The sequence below is a fragment of the Pezoporus wallicus genome, unplaced genomic scaffold (genome assembly GCF_028554395.1).
Source record: "Pezoporus wallicus isolate ANWC-B61680 ecotype Strahan unplaced genomic scaffold, APGP_CSIRO_Pwel_v1 contig_6978, whole genome shotgun sequence".
Lineage (NCBI taxonomy): Eukaryota > Metazoa > Chordata > Aves > Psittaciformes > Psittacidae > Pezoporus > Pezoporus wallicus.
The window spans coordinates 2,594,597-2,618,355 of record NW_026637190.1 but is presented as its reverse complement, the minus strand read 5'-3'; the positions used below and the strand labels follow the sequence as shown (position 1 = coordinate 2,618,355).

The following is a 23,759-nucleotide window of genomic DNA, read 5'->3' as shown; positions in this document are numbered from 1 at the left end:
CATGCTCACAGCATACCAAGTGCTGTATGCCACGTAGAATGCACCTCCTATAGATGCACATGCAAACTCACATGTGCATGCATGCATGCATACATGTCCACGCACACATACAGGCATAAGCACATGCCCACACTTCATACATGCAGAGATACAGAGCAAAGTGCCTGTGCTTTGTGCAGCATCTCGGGTCCTGCTGTACTCTTCTTCTGGATAAACTGTGCAGACAGAGGCCTTCAGGACATTCTGCCTCAGTTCCCTTCTCTGCCTGTTCTTGAGCTTTTTCTGGTTTTCAAAAGCAGACACTGCAGTCGGGTGCAGCCTTCCCGGGTGCTGAACCTACCCCTTTTTCCCTTGTTCTCCTTATCACTCCCTTCCCTCAGAGAGCTGCTGCTGCTCTTTGCACTGTCCCTGCTCTGTTTACACGTCACAGATCTGCCCGATATGGGCTCCTATATTCAGGCACAAGCAGCAGTCTTTGAGGCTGAAGGCGAAACTGCCGTTGCTGTACGCAAACACACTTGCTTGAAGAGCGCCCAGGCTCCCACAGAGCGCAGCCTGCTCCCGGCAGCGCCGCACCCTCTGCGTGTCCCGTGGGTCCTGCACCCTGCGCGCACCAGAACAGCGGCTTCCTCGGCTCTTCCCGAAGGCAGGAAGCCCGGAGCAACGGCCTGGGCCGGCACCTGCTGCCAGCCACGGAAGGGGGACAGCGGCCTTTCCCCCGGGCCACCCAGCCCCAGCGCAGGAGACATCCGCTCGCTGCCACCCGTGTCCCGCCGGGGCAGTCCCGGTCCGGCTCCGCCGCTCGCAGCTTCCCGCTACTTACAACGGCTCCCAGCACGCCCCGCGGCGGCGCTAGGTCACATGGTGCGCGGTGTCGGTGCCCGGTACCGGCGGGGCCTCTCTGGCGGCAGCGCAATGGGGCAGTGGGTCCTGCGGCTGTCCCGGGCCGTGGCGGTTTTGGCCCTCTTGGCCTTGCGCGGAGCGGCCGCCGCCGCCCCCAACTTCGTCCTGGTGCTGGCGGACGATTTGGGCTTCGGGGACCTGGGCAGCTACGGGCACCCCTCGTCTGCCACGCCGCACCTGGACTGGATGGCGTCCCGAGGGCTGCGGTTCACCGACTTCTACAGCAGCTCCCCCGTGTGCAGCCCGTCCCGGTACGTGCCCCGCGGCTCCCAGCCCGCTGGCCGGTGGCTGCTGCGGGGCCCCGGGGAGGGCACCGAGCTCGGGAAGCGTCGGGGCAGGGCTGGGCACCCACCGGGAGCTGCGGTGCTGGGAGGAACGGGGTGGGGGGGTGAGGAGGTCGCTGTGCCCTGGGGGCTGCTCGGTGCGGGGCCGGTGCAGACCGGATATATGCGGCCGGGGCAGCTGTGGGCTGCCAGGGCCCGAGGCGGGGATAGGGATCCCTCTTTGGAGAGGGACCCGTGCCGTGCTCTATCCGGTCTTCTCTCCCCTAGGGCAGCCCTGCTGACAGGCCGGTTCCAGATGCGCTCCGGGGTCTACCCGGGGGTGTTCAGCCCAGGCTCGCGGGGGGGGCTGCCGCTGTCTGAGGTCACCATTGCAGAGGTGCTGAAGGCTGCGGGCTATGCCACAGCCATGGTTGGCAAGTGGCACCTTGGCTTGGGGATGAATGGCTCCTTCCTGCCTGTCCACCAGGGCTTTGACCACTTCTTGGGGATCCCTTACTCCCATGACCAGGTGAGAGGCCTGCCGAGCTCTGAGGGGTGTCCTGGAACTGGCTGGGGGCAGTGCCCCACAGATGAAGCTGCTTGAGAGCATGTGGGGCAGGCCAGTGCTTTCCTGGGCAGATGGGTGAGGGTGGCTGCAGGCCAGGGAGATGGGTGCTGATGGAGAAAGGCCATCTCTGAGGTGCTCGTGTGGTTGGGTACTTGTGCATGGGGACATTGTCCTTTGTCAGGGGAGAGAGGGTCAGATTCTGGGCTACAAAGAAACATCTGCAGAGCTTCCATGAGAAATTGGGGTGAGGCAGTATGATCCTTGGATGGGTGGGTGGGCACAGAGCCCTGGCTTTCTGGGAGAGGCTCCCCAAAGGGTGCCTGTAGGACCTTGTGGTGGGCTGCTGTGAGAGTGCTCCCCTCCCTGTCCTGCAACACAGGTAAACCAAAAGGTGTTACTTGTTCTCTCCAGGGCCCCTGCCAGAATCTAACCTGCTTCCCACCTGACATCAAGTGTTTTGGGACTTGTGACCAAGGTGTAGTGCCAGTCCCGCTCCTCTGGAACCAGAGCATTGTGCAGCAGCCGGTCTCTTTCCCTGATCTGGTGCCACTCTACAACAAATTCTCACGGAACTTCATCGCTGACTGCGCCCGACAAGGCATCCCCTTCCTGCTCTACTATGCCTCCCACGTAGGAGAGGGGAGCACTGTTGCGGGTCCAGGGGTGGGGAAGGGACCCTTTATCCTCCATGGAGAGCAGTGAGTGTCTCAGCTCCTGCAGCCCAGCACTGTGCTGAGTAGTCAGTACCTGCTGCTGGGTGACCTGGGGGTGGTGCTCATGTGCCCTTGCCTTGTGGCAGCACCGTGCATATGATGTTCTTGGGCTGCTTCTTTCTGGAGCTTTGCCTGCTTCCCTGGGCCAAGTGTTCACCCAGGAAAACTTCCCACCCCAAGTTTGCACGTCTCCTTTGTGCCATTTCTGAGAGATGCTTCTGAAGCTTGGGGACAAGCCTTCTTTCACCTCATGGGTATTGTCACCTATCTCCATGTCCTAGCTGGGGTGCTGACCGTCTCTGGGTGAACTGGGAACAAGAAGCAGCTCTGGGAGTTTTCGTAGCGGTCTTCTCTGCCCTTTCTCCAGCATACCCACTACCCCCAGTTTGCAAGCCAGGAGTACACAGGGCAGTCAAGGCGTGGGCCATTTGGAGATGCACTTGCAGAGTTTGATGGTTCAGTGGGACAGCTGCTACAGGCACTGCAGGAAAGTGGCCTCGCAAACACAACCTTGGTGTTTTTCACCTCTGACAATGGGTGAGTGGGCTCAGCTGGGGGGACTTCGTTACTGGTAAGATTCTGCATCCATGGTGCGAGGGAAGTGGCATGAGGCATTGGTTTGCTTGGGGAAAGGGCACATGGCATTGCCAGGTGAGATCTCAATGACCTGAAGTGAGACAAGAGGTGGATCCTGCTCTGGAGAGGACCCAGTGCATGATCTGCTCCTTGTTCTTGTGACTCAGCTGTGCCCCTTGTGGACAGAAACCTCACAGGGTTCAGGCCAGGAGTGGCCAGTAGCCCAAATAGACCCAGTTCCATTGGTGTGGGGGTGTAGTTGGTCTCTGGTGCCCTGCTTAGGCCTCTTGCACACCTTGGCTTCTTCACCTGCCCCATGCCTCCTGCCTCCTGAGGCTGAGAAGGATGGCAGTGTCACTTGCTAACACCATGTCTCTCTTGTCATGACCCTCTTAGCAGTACTAGGGAAGGGGTAGTGTGGACCTGTGAAACTTGATGGTAGGTGGTTCTTCTCTCTCACAGCCCTTCCACCTTGCGGATGGCACGTGGAGGCAGCTCTGGCCTTCTGAAGTGTGGGAAGGGCACAACATACGAAGGTGGCATGCGGGAGCCAGCGGTGGCTTATTGGCCAGGCCGTATCACTCCAGGTGAGACTTGGCACTGCTTGTCCCTTTTGAGTGCTGATGCCAGCTGAAGCAGCTTGGCTGCCCCGGGACAAGCAGAGGATGGAAGGGAAGTGGGAATGCAGGGATGGGAGTGGGATCAGGTACTTGAATGTTTCCTTATGCCTGGCTATGGTGAGTGATAGGAGTGACGCATGAGCTGGCAAGCACCCTGGACATCCTGCCAACACTGACTGCCCTGGCTGGAGCATCTCTTCCCAAAGTTGCCCTGGATGGCTATGACCTGAGCCCGGTGCTGTTTGGGTTGGGGAAGGTGAGTCTTGAGGGCTGGTCTGGCCTGGGAAGCAGCTTCTTCAGGCTGCTTTAACAACTGCAGCATGTTGCCAAGCCCAGTCCATGGCTGCAGTGCATGGGCAGAGCCCCAGTATCTCTGAGTAGGGAGCAGTCAGAGCAGTCAGATGCTGCTGCTCGTCAGCTCCCCCCCCCATCTGGCCATGTGTTCAGTGCAGCATCTGTGCTCTGTGTAGCATCCCTGGAGTCTCTGCCTGGCCCTGTTGCAGACTCTTTAGCCTCATGGCTGGATGGGTGAGCTTCACTCTGCTGCTTCCCACAGAGTCCCCGTCAGACGATGTTCTTCTACCCGCCATCCCCTGATCCATTGCATGGTCCCTTTGCTGTCAGGCTTGGGAAGTACAAGGCCCATTACTTCACACAAGGTTAGTGCTGCCTCCTCTCCTCTGCATAGCAGCTTTATGATGTCCCACTTGGTTTTGCTGTCCAAAGCTCCAAGAGAAGAAACTGAGCTGCTCCAGGGGATTCTTTTGCAGGTTCCTTGCACAGTGATACAACCCCAGATGAGGCCTGCCATGGGCTCACCCCGCTGACACCCCACCTGCCCCCACTGCTGTTTGACCTGGAGTCTGACCCAGCTGAGAACTACGATCTGCTGCAGAGCGGTGTGGGGCCAGAGCTTCTGCAGGTCCTGAAGGAGATCCAACTGCACAAAGTGCTTTTTGAGCAGCGCATGGAGTTTGGGGGAAGCCAGATCAGAAAGGGCAGGGATCCTTCCCTGCAGCCCTGCTGTGTACCAAACTGCACTCCTAAGCCTTCCTGCTGCCACTGCTCCTAACCTCTTGCTGCTCTACCTCCATACTGGAACACTATCCCAAACCCACCAGACACTCTTACCCTGAGCTGCCAGAGAAATCGGGCTCTTCCTCATGGCACCTTAAATCCTGTCAACTTTTAACTGTTTGCTGTGGTCAGCAATTTCTCTCATCATGCTCAGGAGTTCCCCCTAATCAGTTCAGTTTGCTAATGCTTATGCCAACCCCTGAACGTGAGCTTGCGTGCTTTAATGCAAACAACCGGTGTTGTCTGCATGGCACATCTGTTTTTCCTACCCTCTTCCTAGTCTCGATTGGCCAGTCTTACTCATCCAATAGAGGCTCTGAGCACCCTTCTCTCTGAGCAGGCAAAGTTTCAGCCCCTTTGGGAGACCACTTCTCTTTGTGCCTGAGTTAACTGCCTGCAGCCTCATTTTGCAGGTGCTGGGCATGGAAGTGCTTGCCTTGCACAGGAGACTGAGTTGTACTGATGCATGTTAGCTGTGAAAACAACTAGCTTTATTTCAGGAACAAGTCAACATTTGTCTGAATTATGAAGAGCATGGAAAGATGGAGCAGGCCTTTGATAGTGAGGCAGCTTTTGAGTAAGCATGCATTGCCCCAGAGGGAAATGGCTGTGGTACACTGCAGCCTACCCTGGCTCCTGTTCATCCTGCTGCTGAAAGCCTTTTTTCCTTTAGGGCCTTCAGGAGCTCCTGCACCTGAGTAAGGAGTTTCACCAGCTTCTGTTGTGGAAATGGGCAGGAGTTAATGGTGCCTGATTCTGTTGGTCTTGGCTTTGGCTTTGACTTTGACTTTGATTTTGGCTTTGGCTTTGGCCTTGGCCTCTGAGTAGGAGGTGAGGTGAAGACTGGCTGTAGTGTTGGATTAGCTGTTGTTCCTGGGTGCAGTCCCATCTGTACGAGGATCCATTCATAGAAGTGCAGAGTGGAGGTGTAGACTCCTGGCTGTTGTGCTCTCACGCAGCCTTTCCCCCAGCTGGTCACTCCCACAACCCAGTAGTAGTCAGCATTGTTATCTTTGCATGCAAGGGGACCACCACTGTCACCCTGCAGCGGAAGAGAGTGGATGAGGGTGCTGTTGGTGGCCATTGGCACTAAGGCTGGCTCCTTCTCTCACAGAGCTGCCAGAGCTGCATTCACTGCACAGAAGCTCTGCTCAGGTGCCAGAGCCTACAGAACCTTGTCTGGAGGGGGCTGCAGGGCTGTGAGGTTGGGCTCTCCCTCATCTCTGTGTAGGGATCCTGGGTGTGAGGAAGACGGACATTCCAGGATTGGGAACTGGACCTCTGGGCTGCCAGGAGCACTGGATGGGCTTCCTGAGCAGAGTACCCTGGGATGAGGGGGGCACTGGGCAAGCAGCTGCAGATGGAAGAGGGGAGGGAAGCCCCAGCAGTGCTGTGGACCCCGGGGTGGGAGGTGACTTGCCAGGCAAAGCATGTGCCACGTTCTGTTTGGGCTGCCTGTGCTGCTGGGGGTTGACCTGTTCCACGCTCCTACCTGGCACGAGTCGATGCCACTCTGCAGGTACCCGGTGCATAAGTTGTGGCTAAGGATGTCCCCTGGATACCTCCGGCTGCTGTTACAGGCATTGATATCAATGAGATAGACCCTGGCCTCCTGCACACTATCAGCTACTTTTCCAACTGTGAGCACAGAAACAGCAGCTTGTGACCAGTTTTCCTGCCCTGTCTGGGTGAGCCCTTTCCTTAGCGCATGGTTTTGCCCGTTGAGAGGCATTGGACCCATGTTTCCCTTCTGTCTTGCTCCGCACAGTGGGTCAGGCCCATCTCTTGAGGCACACATCCCTGACATTTGCCTCTTGCCTCTGCTGCTGGGGAGCCTGGCCCATGCCCCCTGTGTGCCAAGCTTGCCCTGGGGACACAAGTGCTTTTTGGGAACTCGCATCTTGCATCCATCAAACCCCAGCCGCTGATGTAGCAGTCTGTCAGCTGGGACACTGCCAGTGAGGCATTGGGCACACAGGCAAGCTGAACATAATCGCTGCACTGGACAGGCTGGTCCAGTTCCAGCAAGGCGATGTCATTCCCCTCTGAGATGTTGGTGTAGGGTTCATGAACAATCACTTGCTTAATCCTGTGTACTTGGACCTCAGGGCCCAGCTGAGACACTTGGGTGGCCCCGATCACCACGCGCTACACTGGGACATGCCTAGTAGTCAGATGGAAAGAGGGCTCAGAGGGAGCACAGCCGCATGCCTGCTGCTTCCCAAGGGAGAGAGGAAAGCAGTCATAGAATAGGAATGTATGATCAGAGAATGGTTTGAGTTGGAAGGGACCTTCAAGGCTTATCTAGTCCACCCCCACCCTGCAATGAGCAGGGACATGTTCAACTAGACCATGTTTCCTAGGACCACATCCAGCCTGACCTTGAATGTCTCCAGTGATGGGGCATCCACCACCTTCCTATATTTTACCACCCTCATTGTAAAGAATTTCTTCCTCACATCCAGCCTGAGTCTCCCCTCTTCAAGTTTAAAAACATCACCCCTCATCCTCTCCCAATAGGCCCTGCTGAAGTCTGTCCCCAAGTTTCTTACAGGCCCCTTTTAAGAACTGAAAGGCACCAGCGCCTTCTCTTCTCCAGGGTCAACAGCTCCAACTCTCTCAGCTATTCTTCATAGTAGAAGAAAGTCTTAGCCCTCTGATAATTTTTGAGGTCCTTCTCATGAGCCTCTCCAACAGGTCCATGTCTTTCCTGTACTGAGGACTCGAGAGCTGGATGCAGACTCCAGGTGGGATCTCACCAGAGAAGAGGGGAAGGATCACCTCCCTTGACCTGCTGGCCATGCTCCTCTGGTTGCAGCCAAAGATATGATTGGCCTCTGGGCTGTGAGTGCATATTGCCTGCTCATGGCCAATCTTCCATCTGCCAGTACCCCCAAGTCCTTCTCCTCAGGGCTACTCTCAATCCCTCTATCCTCCAGCCTGTATTGATACTGGAGGTTGCCCTGGCCCACATGCAGGACCCTACACTTAGCCCTGTTGAGCCTCATGAGGTTTGCATGAGCCTCAAGCCTATCTGAGTTCCTGTGGATGGCATCTTCTCCCTCAGGCATGTCAACTGCACCACTTAGCTGCATGTCATCTGCAAACTTGCTGACAATGCACTCAATCCCACTGTCTGTGTTGTTGATGAAGACACTAAAGAGTACTGGTTCCAGTACAGACACTGAGGGATGCCACTTGTCACTGGTGTCCATTCAGACATTGAGTCATTGACCACTACCCTCTGGATGCGACCATCCAGCCAATTCCTAATCCACCAAACAGTCCACTCATCAAATCATACCTCTCCAGTTTAGGATGTTGTGAGGGACTGTGTCAGGCTTTACAGAAGTGCAGATAGACAACATCCATAGCCCTGTGTTTCTCAACTAATGTAGTAACAGTGTTACAGAGGATGCGACTCCCCCAGCGTGCCTTAGGCTCAAGGAGGGTTGAGCTGGAGGCTGCTAGGGGGCTGTAGCACAAGCCCAGCTTTCTCTGAGCAGTCTCTCACTGGGCTCTGCAGTGCCCAGGCACTGGGTATTCTGCAGGGAAATGTGATGGGAATAGCATGTGGTGCTGTGGACAGCACCTGCTGGTGTTGTGGAGATGTTCCTGTGCCCTGGACCTCTGACCTGGATGCCGCAAAGCAGTGGGCTGTGAGAGAACCCACTGTGGGCTGATGAGTGACCCTCTGCAGATGTGTGCCATGCCTCTGTGCAAGGTTGTCTGGATGCTGATGATCCATGGCAAGGAGCTTGGCTGGGCATCTGTGCCCCCAACAACACGTGATGTGCCATGAGACACAGCCATGGGCTGCAGCCCTCAGGTCCTGTAAGACAAACTCATCACTGTCCTGCCTGATGGCTGCTGCTGCTGGGGCTGAAGGTCAGTCCCTTCCCCACAGGGCACTGCATAGACAGCAGGACCAGGGAACCCTGTGGGATGTGTGTCCCTCTGCCTCTCTTTCTATTGTAGTCCATAGATGAGTTGTGCCAACAGCCTGGGGCTGGCAGGGAACAGAGGCCCTCATATAGGGTTTGGGTGTGGTGGTGGTGTGGCCTTGGCGGACAAGCAGACACCCTCCAGTGAATCCCATCATAGCTGGGACCCCAAGCTCTCTCCCAGAGCCTCAGGCCACTTACCCACAGCTGTCCCATGTGCCATGGGCAGGCCAGCACATGGCCAGCAGGATGAAAGGGGGAGCAAATCCATTAGTGCCATATGCCCACGAGCACTGACGATCTGAGGGCTGACGGCCACCACTGCAGCAGCTGCCAAACTGCCACAGCACCCACGTTGCCCTTGATGCTGGGGCTGAAGTCACGGAAGGGCTGGTTCCATGAGGGGTTCCAGGCACGAGGGGAGGCAGGACCTGGGACTGGGCACCCCCTGCACAGCCCTTCTGAACACTCTGCTTGTGGGATAAGGGATGCAGCCCTGTGGCGGCAGCAGCACCTGCCTATGAGCACTGCTGCTCCCAGCTAGCAGGGAAACAAACCAGTGTGGCATCAGAGCCTCTGAGAGTTCGCTGCCACCATGCTCTCTGCAGCTGTCTACCACCAGGTACTTCCAAGAAACATACACCAGAGAACATTACTACAGGCAGTATGCACATGTTTGGGTGTTGAAGGCCTGATGTGGTTACGATCACGGCACTCAAGCAGTGATGTGCGAGCGGGACAAGTCCAGCACACCCTCACAGGGCACAGTGGATATAGGCGTGTGTCTGGGTGGACCTGCAGGTGTACTGTTTTGTGTGGTGCACTCTGCATGCGCATGCACCATGTGTGCACTCTACAACATGACCCCGCCACCTCCAGTGCTCCCAGCAGCCCTTCCCCCGCTATCACCCACTGTGAGGCGTGCCCAGATGCACCAGCTCTTGGCACCTACTGTCCCCTGTGGCCTCCTGTGCTCCCTGGATCTCCCCTGTTCCCTGCTTCTGTTTCCCCACCCCCGACTTTCCAGCCCGCCATGGAGCATGGTGCCCTCACTGCATCCTCCTGCCCCACAGTACAAGGCCCCCCCCGCCCTCCAAATCCTGCAGGGCCCCTTGTGGCTTCCATTCCCTCTTCCCCCCCTTCACTGTGCCCTCTCGATGCAGACCCCCCCCCCCCCCCCCCCCCCCCCCCCCCAAGCCTCCTGGCACCCACCCTGCACCTCCCAGGCCCCAGCCGCTGCACCCCGCTCCCGAAGCACTAACCGCCCACTCCTTCTGGACCCCTACCCTGTCTAGCAGCACCTTCACCGGGCAGCCCCGGGCCTACAGCACCGGCACCATGCAGTGGAGAGCCCTGGGCCTACAGCAGCGGAACCCTGACAGCCTCAGACTTCCATCCTGGCACCAGAGAGCCTCGAACACCAGAGAGCTCCGGGCCTTTAGCACCGGGCCCGGACAGTCCCATGCTCCGGCCGTCAGCTCCGGGCACTGGGCACCGGCGAGCCCCGTGCGCGATACAGTCCCGTACATCAGACACCTCCGTCCCGTCAGCACCGGATACCGGACAGCTCTTTCAGCACCGGATACCGGACAGCTCCCGCCGCGCAGCCCCGGGGCAGCGTCTGCTCCCCTAGGCCTACCCAGTGCGGCTCCCAGCCCCTGCACCCCCCCTTATGCAACCTCTCTGCATCTCCTGCACCCCACTATAGACCCATAGACCCCCTGCCCCTCTCCTATGCCCCCGAACCCCGCTTTCCGTTCCTGTACCCCCCGAATTCCTTCTATACATCTTCTTACACCTCGCTATGAGTCCCCCTGCATCCCCTTCACAGTGCCCTCACGTAACCCCCCTCCCCTGCCCCGACTCTTGCGCAGATCTCCCTTCCCCCTCCTTCCCACCCTCTATACAGCTTCTTCCCTCACAGCCTCCCACCCACTCCATGTTCAGCCATGACCATATTCCGGCACCGTCTCTTCCCACCCATAGCCCCCTGCACCACCCCACAGCCTCTCCTCCACTCTAGATAGTCCCCCCGCCTATACTACCCCGTACTCCCCCAATACCCCACCTACATCCCGCCTCCTCCATACCCCTCGCTCCCATCTTTATGCCCTCGCTGCTCCCCCCAACCTATAACCTCTAGAACCCCAATACCCACATTACATCCCTTCCCCCATACACCCCCTACCACTCTCTACACCACCCCTTTACCTCCCCCAATAGCCCCCTCCCTATACATCCCTCCCCATTCATAGCCTCCCCGTTCTCCTCCCCCAGTCTCCCCTCCCTTGTACATCCCTTCCCCTTGCCTATAACACCCCCCCCCTTCCTACCCACCCCCAACCCCTCCCCATACATCCCGCCCCCCCTTCATACCCCCCGGCCCCTCCCTCTCTCTGGCTCCGCCCCCCGCGCGCTCCCGCCGCCCCCGCGCCCCGCCCGGCCGCGCTCCCGCCCCCCCCCCCCCCCCCCCCCGCCCGCCCCGCGGCCCCCCCGCGCTCCTCCGCAGTCCGGCGCAGCCCCGGCCGGGAGAAGATGGCGGATCGCGCCGAGATGTTCTCGCTCTCCACCTTCCACTCGCTCTCGCCGCCCGGCTGCAGGTGGGAACCGCCGGCACCGGGACGGGGGGGAGCTCCTGTGCGGGGCACAACGGGGCCGGGGCTGCCCTTCTCGGTGCAGCGGCAGAGGAAAGGGGGGGTGGTCCCAGGCCCGTGCCGCCCCCCCGCCGGGCCCGTTCACCTTGGGATACCGGAGCCGCGCAGGCTCCGTCCCGGGATTAACGACGCAGCAGCCGCAGGCGCAGCCCCCTCCCCTCTCCTCGCCATCACCCGTCGCTCCCTCGGGGCGGGGGATGCTGGAGGTCTCCCCCCCTGTGTGCGTGTGTCCCTCCCGCATCCCGCCGCTGCGGTGGAGCCGCCGCCGCCTCTTTGTCTCTCTCAGGGACACCGGATACCGGCACCGGGAGAGGGCCCCGCGGGTGACCCCCGCACCGGGAAGGGCTGGGGCTCGGCGGGATTCAGCCCCTCCATTCCCCGCACCTCGCCTGACCTTGGCGGGACCCCTTGGAGCGGCGGTGCCGAGGGTTGCGGGGCTGGGGGGTCCCGGCAGCGGGATGGGAACGGGGAGGTGGCGGTGGATGGGGGAGGGGGGGACACGGACGTGGAGGTGCGAGAGCTGCGGGGCGATGGAGCCGGGAGTGGAGCGCAGGATGTGCCCTTGGCTGGTTGGCCTCTGCTGGGGAGGTGTCGTGGCTACTCCCAGGGCTATACCCCCTCCCCCTTTCAAGGGCTCCCCCCTTCTCCAGGCAGGCCCCTTTCCCTGAGCATCCCCCCTTTCCCTGAGCATCCCCCTTTCCCTGGCATCCCCCCTTTCCCTGGCATCTCCCCTTTTCCTGGCATTCCCCCATTTCTCTGGCACCCCTTCGCCAGCCATGCCACACAGCAGGATCCTAGGATACTGGGATGCAGGATGGAGGACATGGCCTCTGCTCGGCTTCGCCCTGCCTCTCGCCCAGGCCCCGGAGTTTTTGGGGTGTCTTGGAGGTGTCCCCCTCACCATACTTCCCATCCAACTCCCAGTGTGAGGTCAGGGCTGGCCTCAGCAAGTCCTGTTCCTGCCCTTCGCTGCTGCACAGGCCTGGGCTGGGCCCATGTCCCAGTGGGGGACAGTGAGGTCAGATCCCCGCCCCAGCCTGGACCCCTCATGTCCCTGCCCCAAGAGAGTGGGTGCTGGAACCAGGTCACATCCCCGGGGATTGCAAGAGCACCCGGGTCCCGGTGAGCACCCATGGATGCTCGGTGCAGGCAGGAGAGAGCCCAGCTGTTGGCAGCATCGGATCTGGGATGTGCTCCTTCTGAGGAGGGAGGTTGTGTCCAGCCTAGGGCTTGGTGGGATCCATCAGAGGGATAGGTGTGGGAAGGCCGTGGTGCAGTGACAGGGCCTTGGCATGGACAGCTCTTGCCTCCCAGTCAGGGCAAGGTGCAACCATGGGAGCCCCGGTGCTGGTCACTGGCTGGGGTGCGGGACACTCAGCCCTGAGCTCCCTGTGTCCTCTGCCCAGCCCTGGGCACGCATCCCTGGCTCATCCCTGCTGGAGAAGCCGCTGCAGAACCGTTGCTGCCAGGACAAACTGTCAAGGGAGCTGCTCTGGAAACAGGGAGGAAATCCAATCTCCAATGGCTTGTTCAGCAGTCACTGCTGCCCCGGGAAGCCCCGCCCCGCCAGCCCTGGGGCAAACACCCCCACACCCTGCTCTCCATGCCTGTCCCCCCCACAGACCTGCTATGGACTCACTATAGGGCTCCCTGCACCCTAGGGTGAGTGATGTTGGGACCCTTTTGTGGTCCATCTCCAGCTCTCTCCTGATTGAGGCCAGCTGCCGCCTCCCCAGTCCACCACCCTGGTTCCACTTCAGCTCCGAACCTCACTTGGCTGCTCCCCATCACCCTGGCTTCAGTGTCTGGTGCACCCATCACAGGGACAGCCACTGTCCTTCCTGCCTGCTGCACAGCACCTGTGTGTCTGGGTGCCTGCTGCTGTATCCCTGCACCCACAGTGGTGGGGCTGCCTCTTCTTCGATCCAGCGAGGCCATGGCCAATGTCCCCAAGGGTCCCTTCAGGACACTGTAGGTCCAGGATGGCTCTTACTGGTGGCCTCAATCCCACCATGGCAGCCCCTTCCCACCATGGTGACCCTTCTCCCCATCCCACTGCAGCAGCCCCATCCTTCTGTGGCATCCCTATTCCACCGTGGCAGACCCATCCCACCATGGCAACCCCACCTCTGCCGTGCTGTAACCTAGAAATCTCAGCCATGGTTTGTGGCAGCTCTCAGTTGCTCCCCAATGGCAGAACGGTGTCCCTGGCAAGCCCAAGCCTGGCTGCCAGCAGGCAGGACCCCAGTGTGGGGCAGGGACCCCAGCCCATTTGTGACATGCCGTGCTGGGCTATGCTGTCCCGTTGTGTTTCCTCTCGGCTGGGATGGGAGACCGCTGAGGCCCCAGAGCTCTGCTCCCACTGCCCTGGAGCTCCCCCAACCCTGGCTGGGGTCTGTGGTCTGGCACAGCCCCATGCCGTGCTGCACAGCTCATGATGCTTTTGCCACAAATCTGTGGATATTTGATGCAGCCTCAGTGCCCTACTTCTGGGAATTATGTGATTAGGGAGAATTGTTCTCCCTGGGAAAGGGGAGGAAGTGCTGGGTGAGGGGCTGAGTGACAGGCTGGGAGGGGGCTTTGGGGGCAAAGACAGGGAGTGGGGCATCTCCAGAGGCAGCCATGGCTGTGACCCCCCCAACCCCATGAGGGGCTCCGCTGTCAGCTGAATGCCAGGACTGAGCCCTAATGAGACCCTTATGAACCCCAGTGGGACCTCAGTGAGACTCTGCTGAGACCCAGATGAGCCCAAATGAGATCCAAATGAGAACCCAGTGAGATCCCAACAGGACTGCAATGGACCTCAGTGGAACCCCAGTGAGACCCTCATGAACTCAAATGCTACCCCAGCAGGACCCCAGTGAGACCCCAGTCCTGTCCCCACCAGAGGAGCTCCACTGGGTGCTGCCATGCTTCTGTGAGGCCAGGCTGGGGGCATCCCTGGGTGTCCCCAGGGGTGGGCAGAGGATCTCCACCAGCGCAGGGTGCCACTGCACCTCCCGCCTTACAGAGCCACTGCAATCATCTCGTTTCCGTTTCCTGACACTGAATCCTGCCAGTTGTCATCTTTTTCTTTATTTTCGCCCTTTCCCTGCAGAAACCGCTGGTTTCCATGGCTCCCCCGTTGTTCCTGACAGGATCGGCTCAGTTTGGTTTCCCTGACTGCTGGGACCCTGGCGTGTGTCTTGGGTTTGGCTTGACAGATTTTGAAGGGAAATTGGGAAGATGGTGCTGCCCACCATGGTGGCCTCAGGACCTCTGCTCGGTCAGGGGCAACTGTGGTGGGGTGGCCATGGTCTGCACTGGGCTCACACTGGGCAGGAGGGAGCGCAGTGCTGAGAGCAGCGCCCTGTGCAGCGATGTGCCCATCACCCTCCCAGCTCCTCAAGCCTCGCCTGGCTTCTGGTGTGGTGCTGACCCCCAAGCTCTGCACCCCCTGGCCATAGTGTGCTGCATCGGCTTGGCCAGAGCTCCTGAGTGGTGGGGTGACTCCAGCACGTCCCCTCTCTCCAGGGCCCCCCAGGACATCAGTTTGGAGGAGTTTGATGATGAGGACCTGTCAGAGATCACAGATGACTGCGGCATTGGGCTGAACTACGACTCAGACCACTATGAGAAGGTGCAGGAGCTGTGGGGCTGTGTCCCCTGGGGCCATGATGCTGCACAGGGCTGTGGTGGGGACTGGCCATGGGCACTGTCCCTTCCTGGAATGGGTGTACCAGGGCCCCAAGGGGATGTGCTGCAGGGGTCTGAGCCTAGGCACAGTGGGGCCTCCCACCACATCTGGTGAGCTCCATGGGGGACATGTGTGGCTCAGCAGCCAGACCCACACTGGCTTCACCAAACAACTACAATTTTGTGGTTCTAGTGGCTCCAGTGGCTTCCACTTACTCAGCTCTTCCCAGCTCTGCCCAGCACTGGGTGGGATGAGGCACTGCCTGTTGGGGCTGGGACAGGCAGGGTGCTGGCAGAGATAGGGGATCCCTGGTGCCTGGCAGAGGGCACATTCCCCTTGGGGATGTTGCCACCATGCTGCTGGGGCATGAGCAAAGGCACTGCCAGCCCAGTGCTGGGAGGGATGTGCTGTGGTGGCCATGGCCAGTGTGGTGGCCATGGTTGTGGACAGCACGAGCCTGGTGGCTGCTAACCCTGTGCCACATCCCCAGGACTGCCTGGTGCTGGAGCGTGGCGAGCAGCCGCATCCAGTCTGCACCTTCCAGGATGACTTCCAGGAGTTTGAGATGATTGACGACAACGAGGAGGAGGAAGAGGAGGAAGAGGAGGAGGAGGGCAATGAGCTGGAAGCTCCACCATCCCCTTTGGCCTCACCTATCCCCTCACCCAGCCTGGAGGAGACACAGAAGCACCGACCCACCACCCTCAACTTGATGGCCCCGGGCACACAGGTGAGGGAGAGGTGGCTGGGGGGGGCCCTGTCCCTGTCCCCGCACTCTAGGGCTGGTGGAGGAGCAGCAGGGGCTTTGTGGGGTGAATTGTGGGGAGAGACCTAAGGGGGTAGGCTCTGCCCCAGAGTGGGGAGCACTAGCGGGCAGAGACGCTGCTGGCTCCAGCTTTGCCATGGTGGGACTGAGGTGGGAACATTGGGGATGGGTCCGTGGAGTTCTCAGGGGACCCTGCAAGCTTGTGCAAGGCCCTGAGCTGAGGGGTCCTGGAGGCTTTGCGATCTCCATCCCCATGTTTGGTGCCTGGGGGTGTCTGGAATGTGTCAGTGCTGTGGGCCCCATGCATCGCGCATGTGCATGTGCAGGGGTGCTGGTGTGCATTGTGTCCCTCCTCCTCCATCCCTGGGCTCAGGGGAGACCCTGCAGGCGTGGGGCTCTGCAGGGGTGTCCCCACCACACGTGTGAGTGGTGCCAGCCCTGAGCTGCCGCCCCACCGCAGTGCGTGGGCAGCCGTGCACGGTGCTTGCGGTGCTGCCTGCATCCGGCTGTGTTGCCATGGTGCCGGGGGGGGATATCGGGATTCTTGGACCCCCTCCTGGGAGGGGCTGGAGGGTGCCAGGGGGCTGCCAGCCCCAACCTGATGCAGCAGCACCAGCCACCCTGGTTCATTGTCCCTGTGGTGTGAGCAGAATCCCCAGCAATTGCCAGGTTCGGTCTTTGTTGGTGCTCCCAGGGTGCAAATCCTGGTAATCCCAGCTCTGGTTCATGTGCACTGGTGCCAGGAGGAGGCTCCACCCTGCTCTTTGGGTGCCATCTCCCCCAGTACCCATTGCCATCCTCCCAGTACACATTCCCGTCTCCCACTGCTTACTGGTGCACGTCCTGTGGCATATAACCCCACTCCCTCATCTCCTGCTCAGTGGGATTATCTCTGCCTGTGCTTCCTGCCAGGACTAATCCACAGCCATCTCCATGCTGGATGGGCAGCCCTGGCCCTGCTGGCTCCTGGGCTGGTGGCTCTTTGGGGTGCCACTTACTGGGGTCAGGATCTGCTTTTGGGGGCACATAGCACAGCAGGGGCCTCATGGTGGGGGTCAGCACCAGTCCCCTGTGCAGTGCCATCCCATGGTCCTGCTCCAGCTGGGCAGGGGAGCTGGGGATGTCATGGCCCTAATCCAGATAAATCTCTGGGCACGTGGCTCTGGTGCTGCCAAGCTGGTGGGGAGCACTGAGCTGTGTCAGGGGGTGTTCCTGGGGTGGTCTGGATGTGTTTGGTGCCCCTGGTTCCCAAATGTCCCGAGGGCTTACCCCCGACTGTGGCTCTGCTCTTCCCCTAGGACTCCCTAAACAACAACGGCAGCTTCCCACCACCCGCTCACCGCACCAGCTGGCAGGATGCCCTTCTTCACTCCTCCTCCTCCTCCTCTTCCTCACACACTGGTGAGTGCTGATAGTGATGGGGTCCTGGAGTGGGGAACCCTCCTGCCTGGGGGTCCCACAGCCCCTTTGGTTGGAACCCAGCAGGGTTCTCACCTGTTTGACATGGGGGTGTGCTTTTCTCCCTTACAGGACACTCATCCCCCCACACCTGCATCCAAGAGGGACCCTGCCTGGAAAGCCCGAAGGGGCCGAGTGCAGGGGCTGGGCAGGCCCCTGCCCCACTGCAGCCCAAACCCTTGGACTCGCAAGGCAACAGCCATGAGTCCCTGGCACATGGTAACCCATCACCCCTGAGAGCCGGGGCAGATCATAACATGAATCTCATCTCCGCTGTGCTCCAAGCTCCGCACTCCCCATCACGCCTCCACCAGCCACCCCCTAAACAGTGTCTCTCTCCAACAGGGCCTGTGGCTCCTCCTGGCCCCGCCACGGTCTCACCATTGCTCGCCGACGGCTGCCGTGTCCCACCAAGGCACCAAGCATCTGGTGCCCGGGAGAGGCCGGTGCCTGGCGAAGGGGGGAGCCCGGGGTCCCCCACAGCACCCCACCAGCAGCCCAGCTCCCCACGGCCGCAGGAGGAGCCAGTGGCTGTGGCTGAGCAGCATGATGGGTGCTCTGGTGCCTACGTGTGTGCTGTGGGGCCAGCGGAGCTGCTCAGCTCTGACGGGGAGGGCGCCCAGTCTGGCCGAGCCGCAAGCGTGCGTGGGCACCCCTCAGGCTCCTCGGAGACCACGTCGCCCTCCTCAGACCCTGGCATTGAGGCTGACCTCACCAGCAGGACCACCAAACCCTTCCTGCCTGGTGGCCGGCATGGAGAAGACCTGAGCTCGCCCGGCTCTGACTCGGATGTGGAGGGGGAGATCGAGGCAGCCTTTGCTGGTGGGCGCCTGGTCAGCAACATGATCTCCTCCATCTCGGAGACGGAGCTGGACCTGAGCAGCGACAGCAGCAGTGGCAGGTCCTCCCACCTCACCAACTCCATTGAGGAAGCCAGTTCACCCACCTCAGAGGTTGAGCTGGAGACGGAGCTGGAGGCCCCTGGCTTGATGGGCATCAAGGACTCCCTGCTGCTGGACAAGGGCAAGGAGGAGGAGATCCTGGAGATGGAGATCCCAGAGCATGGCATGGTGCGGCGGGAGAGCCTGGCCGAGCTGAAGGTGGAGGGCTACTATGACAGCCTGAACCCAGAGGACTCCTCTGTGCCTGCTGGCCAGACTGATGTCTCCACCTCCAGCCCCCTGGATCTGAAGATTGACCCAGACCACAGCCTGGAGAGCATCCGACGCTCCTTCTACCTGCCCGTGGGGCCCAAGCTGATGCCCGAGGCAGATGAGGATGACAACAGCGAGTATGACTCCGATTCAGAGTCAGAGCCCGACCTGAGTGAGGACTCAGACTCGCCATGGCTGCTCAGCAACCTTGTCAACAAAATGATCTCGGAGGGCTCTTACCCCATCAAATGCCCGGACGAGTGCTTCCAGCAGACCCACTCGCTCTGTGACACCATCTCGCCAGCCTCTGACCTAGAGCCCGAGATCCTGAGCGAGGCACTGGATGGGGACTCAAGCTCACGGGCCTCCCCCGGGGACACAGCTGCACTACCCCACTGCCAGCGCGCCATTGAGCTGGTGGACATGGAGACACTGCGCAGCTCCCTGCAGCGTGCTGAGGATGATGAGCGGGCTCTGGCTGCCACCACGATGGAGCCGGTGCCAGAGCTGCCTGCCAACGACCCAGGGCCCTTCCTCTTCCTGAGTAACCCCACAAATGACACCATTGCGCCTGTCTTCCCGGGGCACCCTGTCACCCTTGACAGGTTGGGCTCCTCTGAGGTCCTGGCCACCTTTGGCTGCTACAGCCCTCCATGCACCTCACCTGGCACTGGGGAGCAGTCCCCCACTGCTAAATTGCCGGCCACTGGCCCGGGGGACTGGGCCATCGACAGGGACCTGGACTCCGGCGTCCTGGAGGCCGATGACATGATCGATGACATCCGGTTAGCGCCCCAGGGGCAGAGCCCCAGTGCTGGCCCACCCGACCTGGACGTCTCCACTGCCAAGACCAACCGTGGCTTCACCATGGCCTACTCGACAGACGAGGACGAGGTACCCTACCTGAAGGGCTCGCCCTTTGCTGAGGACCCACTGCCGCCGGACCCGGGGGTGCTGGAGCCGCGGGCGCTGGATGAGTCCCTGGCCTATGACTCCATGAAGTACACGCTGGTGGTGGATGAGCACACGCAGCTGGAGCTGGTGAGCCTGCGGCGCTGCACCTCGGTGCTGAGCGATGACAGTGACCTGCTCCGTGCCTGCGACCGCTGCGACCTGGAGGACGAGGCGGCCTTCGGGGATGGGCTGGTAGCTCCCAATGGCCACAGCTCCTCCGAGGACTCGTCCCCTGAGGCTGACCTGCAGTTCTCCAAGAAGTTCCTCAATGTCTTTGTCAACAGCACCTCCCGCTCCTCCAGTAAGTGATGTGTGCCGTGCTGTGCCACACTGGGCCATGCCATGCCATGCCGTGGTGTCCTGGGCTGGTCTGTATGCTGTTGGCATGCTGGCTGCTCTGTACCATCTCTCCTCAGCCATCCTGGCCATGGTGGCATCCCCATATGGCACAGCATGGCATGGCGCAGGAGGTGGGGGAGGGCAGCTGCAGGGGTTGTGGGGCTTGACCCGAAGGCCGCGGGCTCTCCGCCATGGGGCCACAAGGTTTCTCTGTGTGGCTGATCCCCAGCTTCCCTTTGGCCTATGGGGTCCTCTGCCCTGGGCTGTAGGTGGGGGGGCTCAGATGGAACCCCCCCAGGAAAGAGCCTGAGCCTATGAGCGATGGCCGGTCTGCTCCTGTCGCCCTGAGGGTGCTGCAGGCCCCAGGGGTGGGCAGAGGTGGGGATGCCTCCCATGCCATGGGGTGGGAGCTGCACTCTCACCCTATGGCAGCCTCCTGCTCCTCCTCTGCAGGCACGGAGTCCTTCGGGCTGTTCTCCTGCATGGTGAATGGGGAGGAGCGGGAGCAAACCCACCGGGCCGTCTTCAGGTGAGCAGTGAGCCCAGACACCCTGGTGATGGGCACGGTCCACCACGGGGGCTTTCAGGACCCTCTTTCCCATGGCTCTGCTCTCTGCCCACATCCTCATTTCCACTGTGCTTCCTCCAGGTTTATCCCACGCCACGAGGATGAGCTGGAGCTGGATGTGGATGACCCCATCCTGGTGGAGCTGGAGGAGGATGACTACTGGTACCGGGGCTACAACATGCGGACAGGGGAGAGGGGCATCTTCCCAGCCTTCTATGCCCATGAGGTCGTTGGCCAAGCCAGAGATTCCATTGGTAGGAGCCTGCAGGGGTTGTGGGGGATACTGGGGGACATGGGGGTCTTGGTGCACAGTCTCCTTGTCCTGTCTCGCCATGCAGGCCTCAAGAGGAACCCGTGTTGGGTGGAGCGGTTCAACGTGCAGTTCCTGGGCTCAGTGGAGGTGCCGTACCACCAGGGCAATGGCATCCTCTGCGCTGCCATGCAGAAGGTGAGCCCCAGGGCGGGTGACAGTGGCAGTGGCATGATCCCTGGCTCCCCACATTGGCGGGACCTCAGCCTCATGGCCCTCACCTGCACCCCCAGATTGCCACCACTAGGAAGCTGACGGTGCATCTGCGCCCACCAGCCAGCTGTGACCTGGAAATCACGCTGCAGGGCATCAAGCTCATTCTGACTGTCACGGAGTACAGCCGGGACGAGGAGGTGAGGGGCACGGCTGTGGGGTGCCACGCAGCCCCTGTGCCCGAACAGGGTGCCTACACCTTGGTGGCTTCTCTCTTCCAGTTTGAACGCTGCAGCCACTTCTTCCAGATGAAGAACATCTCCTTCTGTGGGTGCCACCCCCGGAACAGCTGGTGAGACCCCCACAGTCCCCCCCAGGCAGCCCCAGTGGACCCCCGTCTATCCCCTCCATCCCCTGCCTGTGGCATGCACGCTCCTGTGGTTCCACACTGGGTCCCTCTGCCCCGTTCCATCCCAGTGAGGCTGTCCCAGTGCCCCCCAAGGTGCAGGAGTGGGGTGTGCCCCCCTCACCTGGCTTCCCCATTGCAGCTACTTCGGGTTCATTACCAAGCACCCAGTGCTGAGCCGCTTTGCCTGCCACGTATTCGTCTCCCAGGAATCCATGAGGCATGTGGCCGAGTGTGTCGGGTAAGATGGGGATGGGGGCAGCTGCGTGGGGCATAGTGCGGCTGGGGGTCTGGGTGCAAGGAGCTGGGGTGCTGGGGGTTGGGGTACAGGGTGCTGGCTGTGCTGGGGTTAAGAGCAGGGGGTAGGGATGCAGGAGGTTTGGATACAGGGAGTCTGGGGGTGCTGGGCTTCTGGGTCCAGGGGTGCTGGGGATTGGGATACAGGGGTCTGGATGCAGGATGCTGGCTGTGCTGGGGCTGGAGGTGTGGTGGGTTATGGTGCTGGGTGTGGAGGGGGTCTGGGTGCCAAGGTCATGGTGCATCTGGTCTGGCCATGCCAGTGCTGGGGGTGCATGGGGTCTAGGGATGCAGCAGGTATGGATACAGGGGGGCTGGGGGTGCAGGGGGTTGGGGTGCAGGCAGTTGTGGAGCTGCGGTCCAGGCCACATCCCATCCCTGAGCCCCCCCATTGTTCCCATCCTCACAGCCGAGCGTTTCAGGAATATTACCAGGAGCACCTGGAATATGCCTGCCCCACAGAAGACATCTACCTGGAGTAAGGGGGCAGCTGCTGCCTTTCCTGCTTCTGCCCCCCCCTCAGCCCCGCAGACGGCCAGAGACTCTGTCTGAACCCCAACCAGTTGCCTTGGTCCCCCCTGCACATGTTCCAGCCCCACGGGCTCCCCCCCCCATCCTCACTGCTTCTCGGGGGGCCAGGGGCCCAGCCGTGCACCACAACTGGGTATTGGGGGTGCCCCCAGCATCACCCCAACCACGGGGGTGCTGCAGCCAAGCCACGGCACTGGGGCAGAAGCTGCCCCCCCTCTGCATGAGTGAAGCCAGCCTGTGGGGGGCACAGGAGCGGGGACCAGTTCTGCCCGCGCCACAGGGATGGAGACACTGGGGGGTGAATGGGGTTGGGGGGGGCCCAAGGAGGTGAATGGGGCTCGGGTGGGATTATTGGAGGGCTGGGGTGAGCATCTCCAGCCATGAACCACCCCCAGTCCATGGTGTCCCCTGCATAGTGGCAGTGGCACCTGCCACCCCTGGAACAGCCCGCTAAGAATAGCCCCTGCCCCTCCATGACCCCTGGGGGGACCCTGGTATGGCCCCTCCTGCCCCAGTCCCTCTGCCGGTGCCCCCAGCCCTTGCCCACCACTATCGCACCATCCATGGGGTGCAGGACCCTTGGCTGTGGGGCGCAGGACCCCCCGCTTGGGCTGTACTTGCCCAGTGAGAGGCAGGCTCAGGGCGGTGCTGGAGCCTGGCCAGTGTGGCAGAGGGCCGGTGGCCACCCTCGCCCCTCGCTGCTGTGCCTGGTGGTGGTTTCCTTTGCTTGCCGGCCCCATGTGTCCATCCGCCCAGCGCTCAATGTGACGGTGACTCCACGCGCTCAATGTCCCGGTATTTATCTCCTAACTCCAAGACCAGGAGGAGCCCTGAGCAGCTGCCACTTGCCCAAACCCTGGTTCCAGGTTTTCTCCCCTCACCGCCTTGTCATCACCCATTTGGTCTTTCAATAAAGTATATGCTTGGTGTGACCACGAGACTGGGGATGCTTTATGGGTGTGATGGAGGAAGAAGGGGGTGCAAGTGCGAGGTGCTGCCAGGGCAGAGGTTCAGCAGGGCATAAGGAGGGAGTGCAGGAGGAGCGGGGGGTGCAGGCTGAACAGGAATGTGTGTGCAACAGCCACATGGGGCGGATGAGCGTGTGCAGGAGGCACAGGGAACAGAGGGTAGGGGCACATGCACACCCTGGTATGCGCGTGGGGTCCAGGCCCATGCTAGTGGCGATGATGGTGAAGGTGCTGGTGCCACTGCAGTGGCAGTGCTGCTGGGCAGAGAGATGGGAGTGTCAGGCTTGAGGATGGCATGGGGGCTGCTGGGCTTCAGAGGATTGTTGTGGGGATGTTACACCCAAACACCTTAATTGGAGCCATAATTCCTGTTTTTAAATGTTCAAATGAAATTCATAGAACCACAGACTGGTTTGTGTTGGGAGGGACTTTAATGCTCATCCAGCTCCAACCCCTGCCACAGGCAGGGACCCCTTCCACTGGAGCAGCTTGCTCCAAGCCCCTGTGTCCAACCTGGCCTTGAACACTGCCAGGGATGGGGCAGCCACAGCTTCTCTGGGCACCCTGTGCCAGCACCTCAGCACCCTCACAGGGAAGAGCTTCTGCCTAAGAGCTCATCTCAGTCTCCCCTCGGGCAGGTTCAAGCCATTCCCCTTGGCCTGTCCCTACAGGCCCTTGTCCCAAGTCCCTCTCCAGCTTTCCTGCAGTCCCTTCAGGCACTGGAGCTGCTCTCAGGTCTCCCCTTCAGGAGCCTTCTCTTGTCCAGGCTGACCCAGCCCAGCTCTCTCAGCCTGGCTCCAGAGCAGAGCTGCTCCAGCCCTTTCAGCAGCTCCGTGGCCTCCTCTGGACTTGCTCCAACAG

General features: G+C 60.8%; 2 protein-coding genes and 1 pseudogene across 3 annotated transcripts; 2 read left to right on the top strand and 1 right to left on the bottom strand.

Moving 5' to 3' along the window:
* The first annotated feature begins 898 nt into the window (after positions 1–898).
* On the top strand, positions 899–4,840 carry ARSA (arylsulfatase A). 2 transcript variants are annotated; one of them, XM_057403804.1, is made up of 8 exons: positions 899–1,154; positions 1,455–1,695; positions 2,146–2,364; positions 2,815–2,984; positions 3,486–3,610; positions 3,772–3,899; positions 4,200–4,302; positions 4,414–4,840. In XM_057403804.1, the coding sequence occupies exons 1-8, from the start codon at positions 916–918 to the stop codon at positions 4,713–4,715; spliced, it is 1,527 nt and encodes a 508-aa protein (XP_057259787.1). In that variant the 5' UTR covers positions 899–915; the 3' UTR covers positions 4,716–4,840. The 2 variants fall into 2 exon arrangements, with proteins under 2 accessions (XP_057259787.1, XP_057259786.1); XM_057403803.1 differs by having other exon boundaries at positions 3,766–3,899.
* A 334-nt stretch (positions 4,841–5,174) lies between these two features.
* LOC130596318 (acrosin-like) lies at positions 5,175–8,944 on the bottom strand (annotated as a pseudogene).
* Positions 8,945–11,149: 2,205 nt separating this feature from the next.
* On the top strand, positions 11,150–22,862 carry MAPK8IP2 (mitogen-activated protein kinase 8 interacting protein 2). The gene is made up of 12 exons (XM_057403802.1): positions 11,150–11,264; positions 14,832–14,937; positions 15,485–15,724; positions 17,059–17,161; positions 17,291–19,627; positions 20,119–20,194; positions 20,315–20,487; positions 20,572–20,681; positions 20,777–20,896; positions 20,978–21,048; positions 21,245–21,343; positions 21,809–22,862. Exons 1-12 carry the CDS (start codon positions 11,200–11,202, stop codon positions 21,879–21,881), a joined length of 3,573 nt encoding a protein of 1,190 aa, XP_057259785.1. The 5' UTR covers positions 11,150–11,199; the 3' UTR covers positions 21,882–22,862.
* The last annotated feature ends 897 nt before the right edge of the window (positions 22,863–23,759 follow it).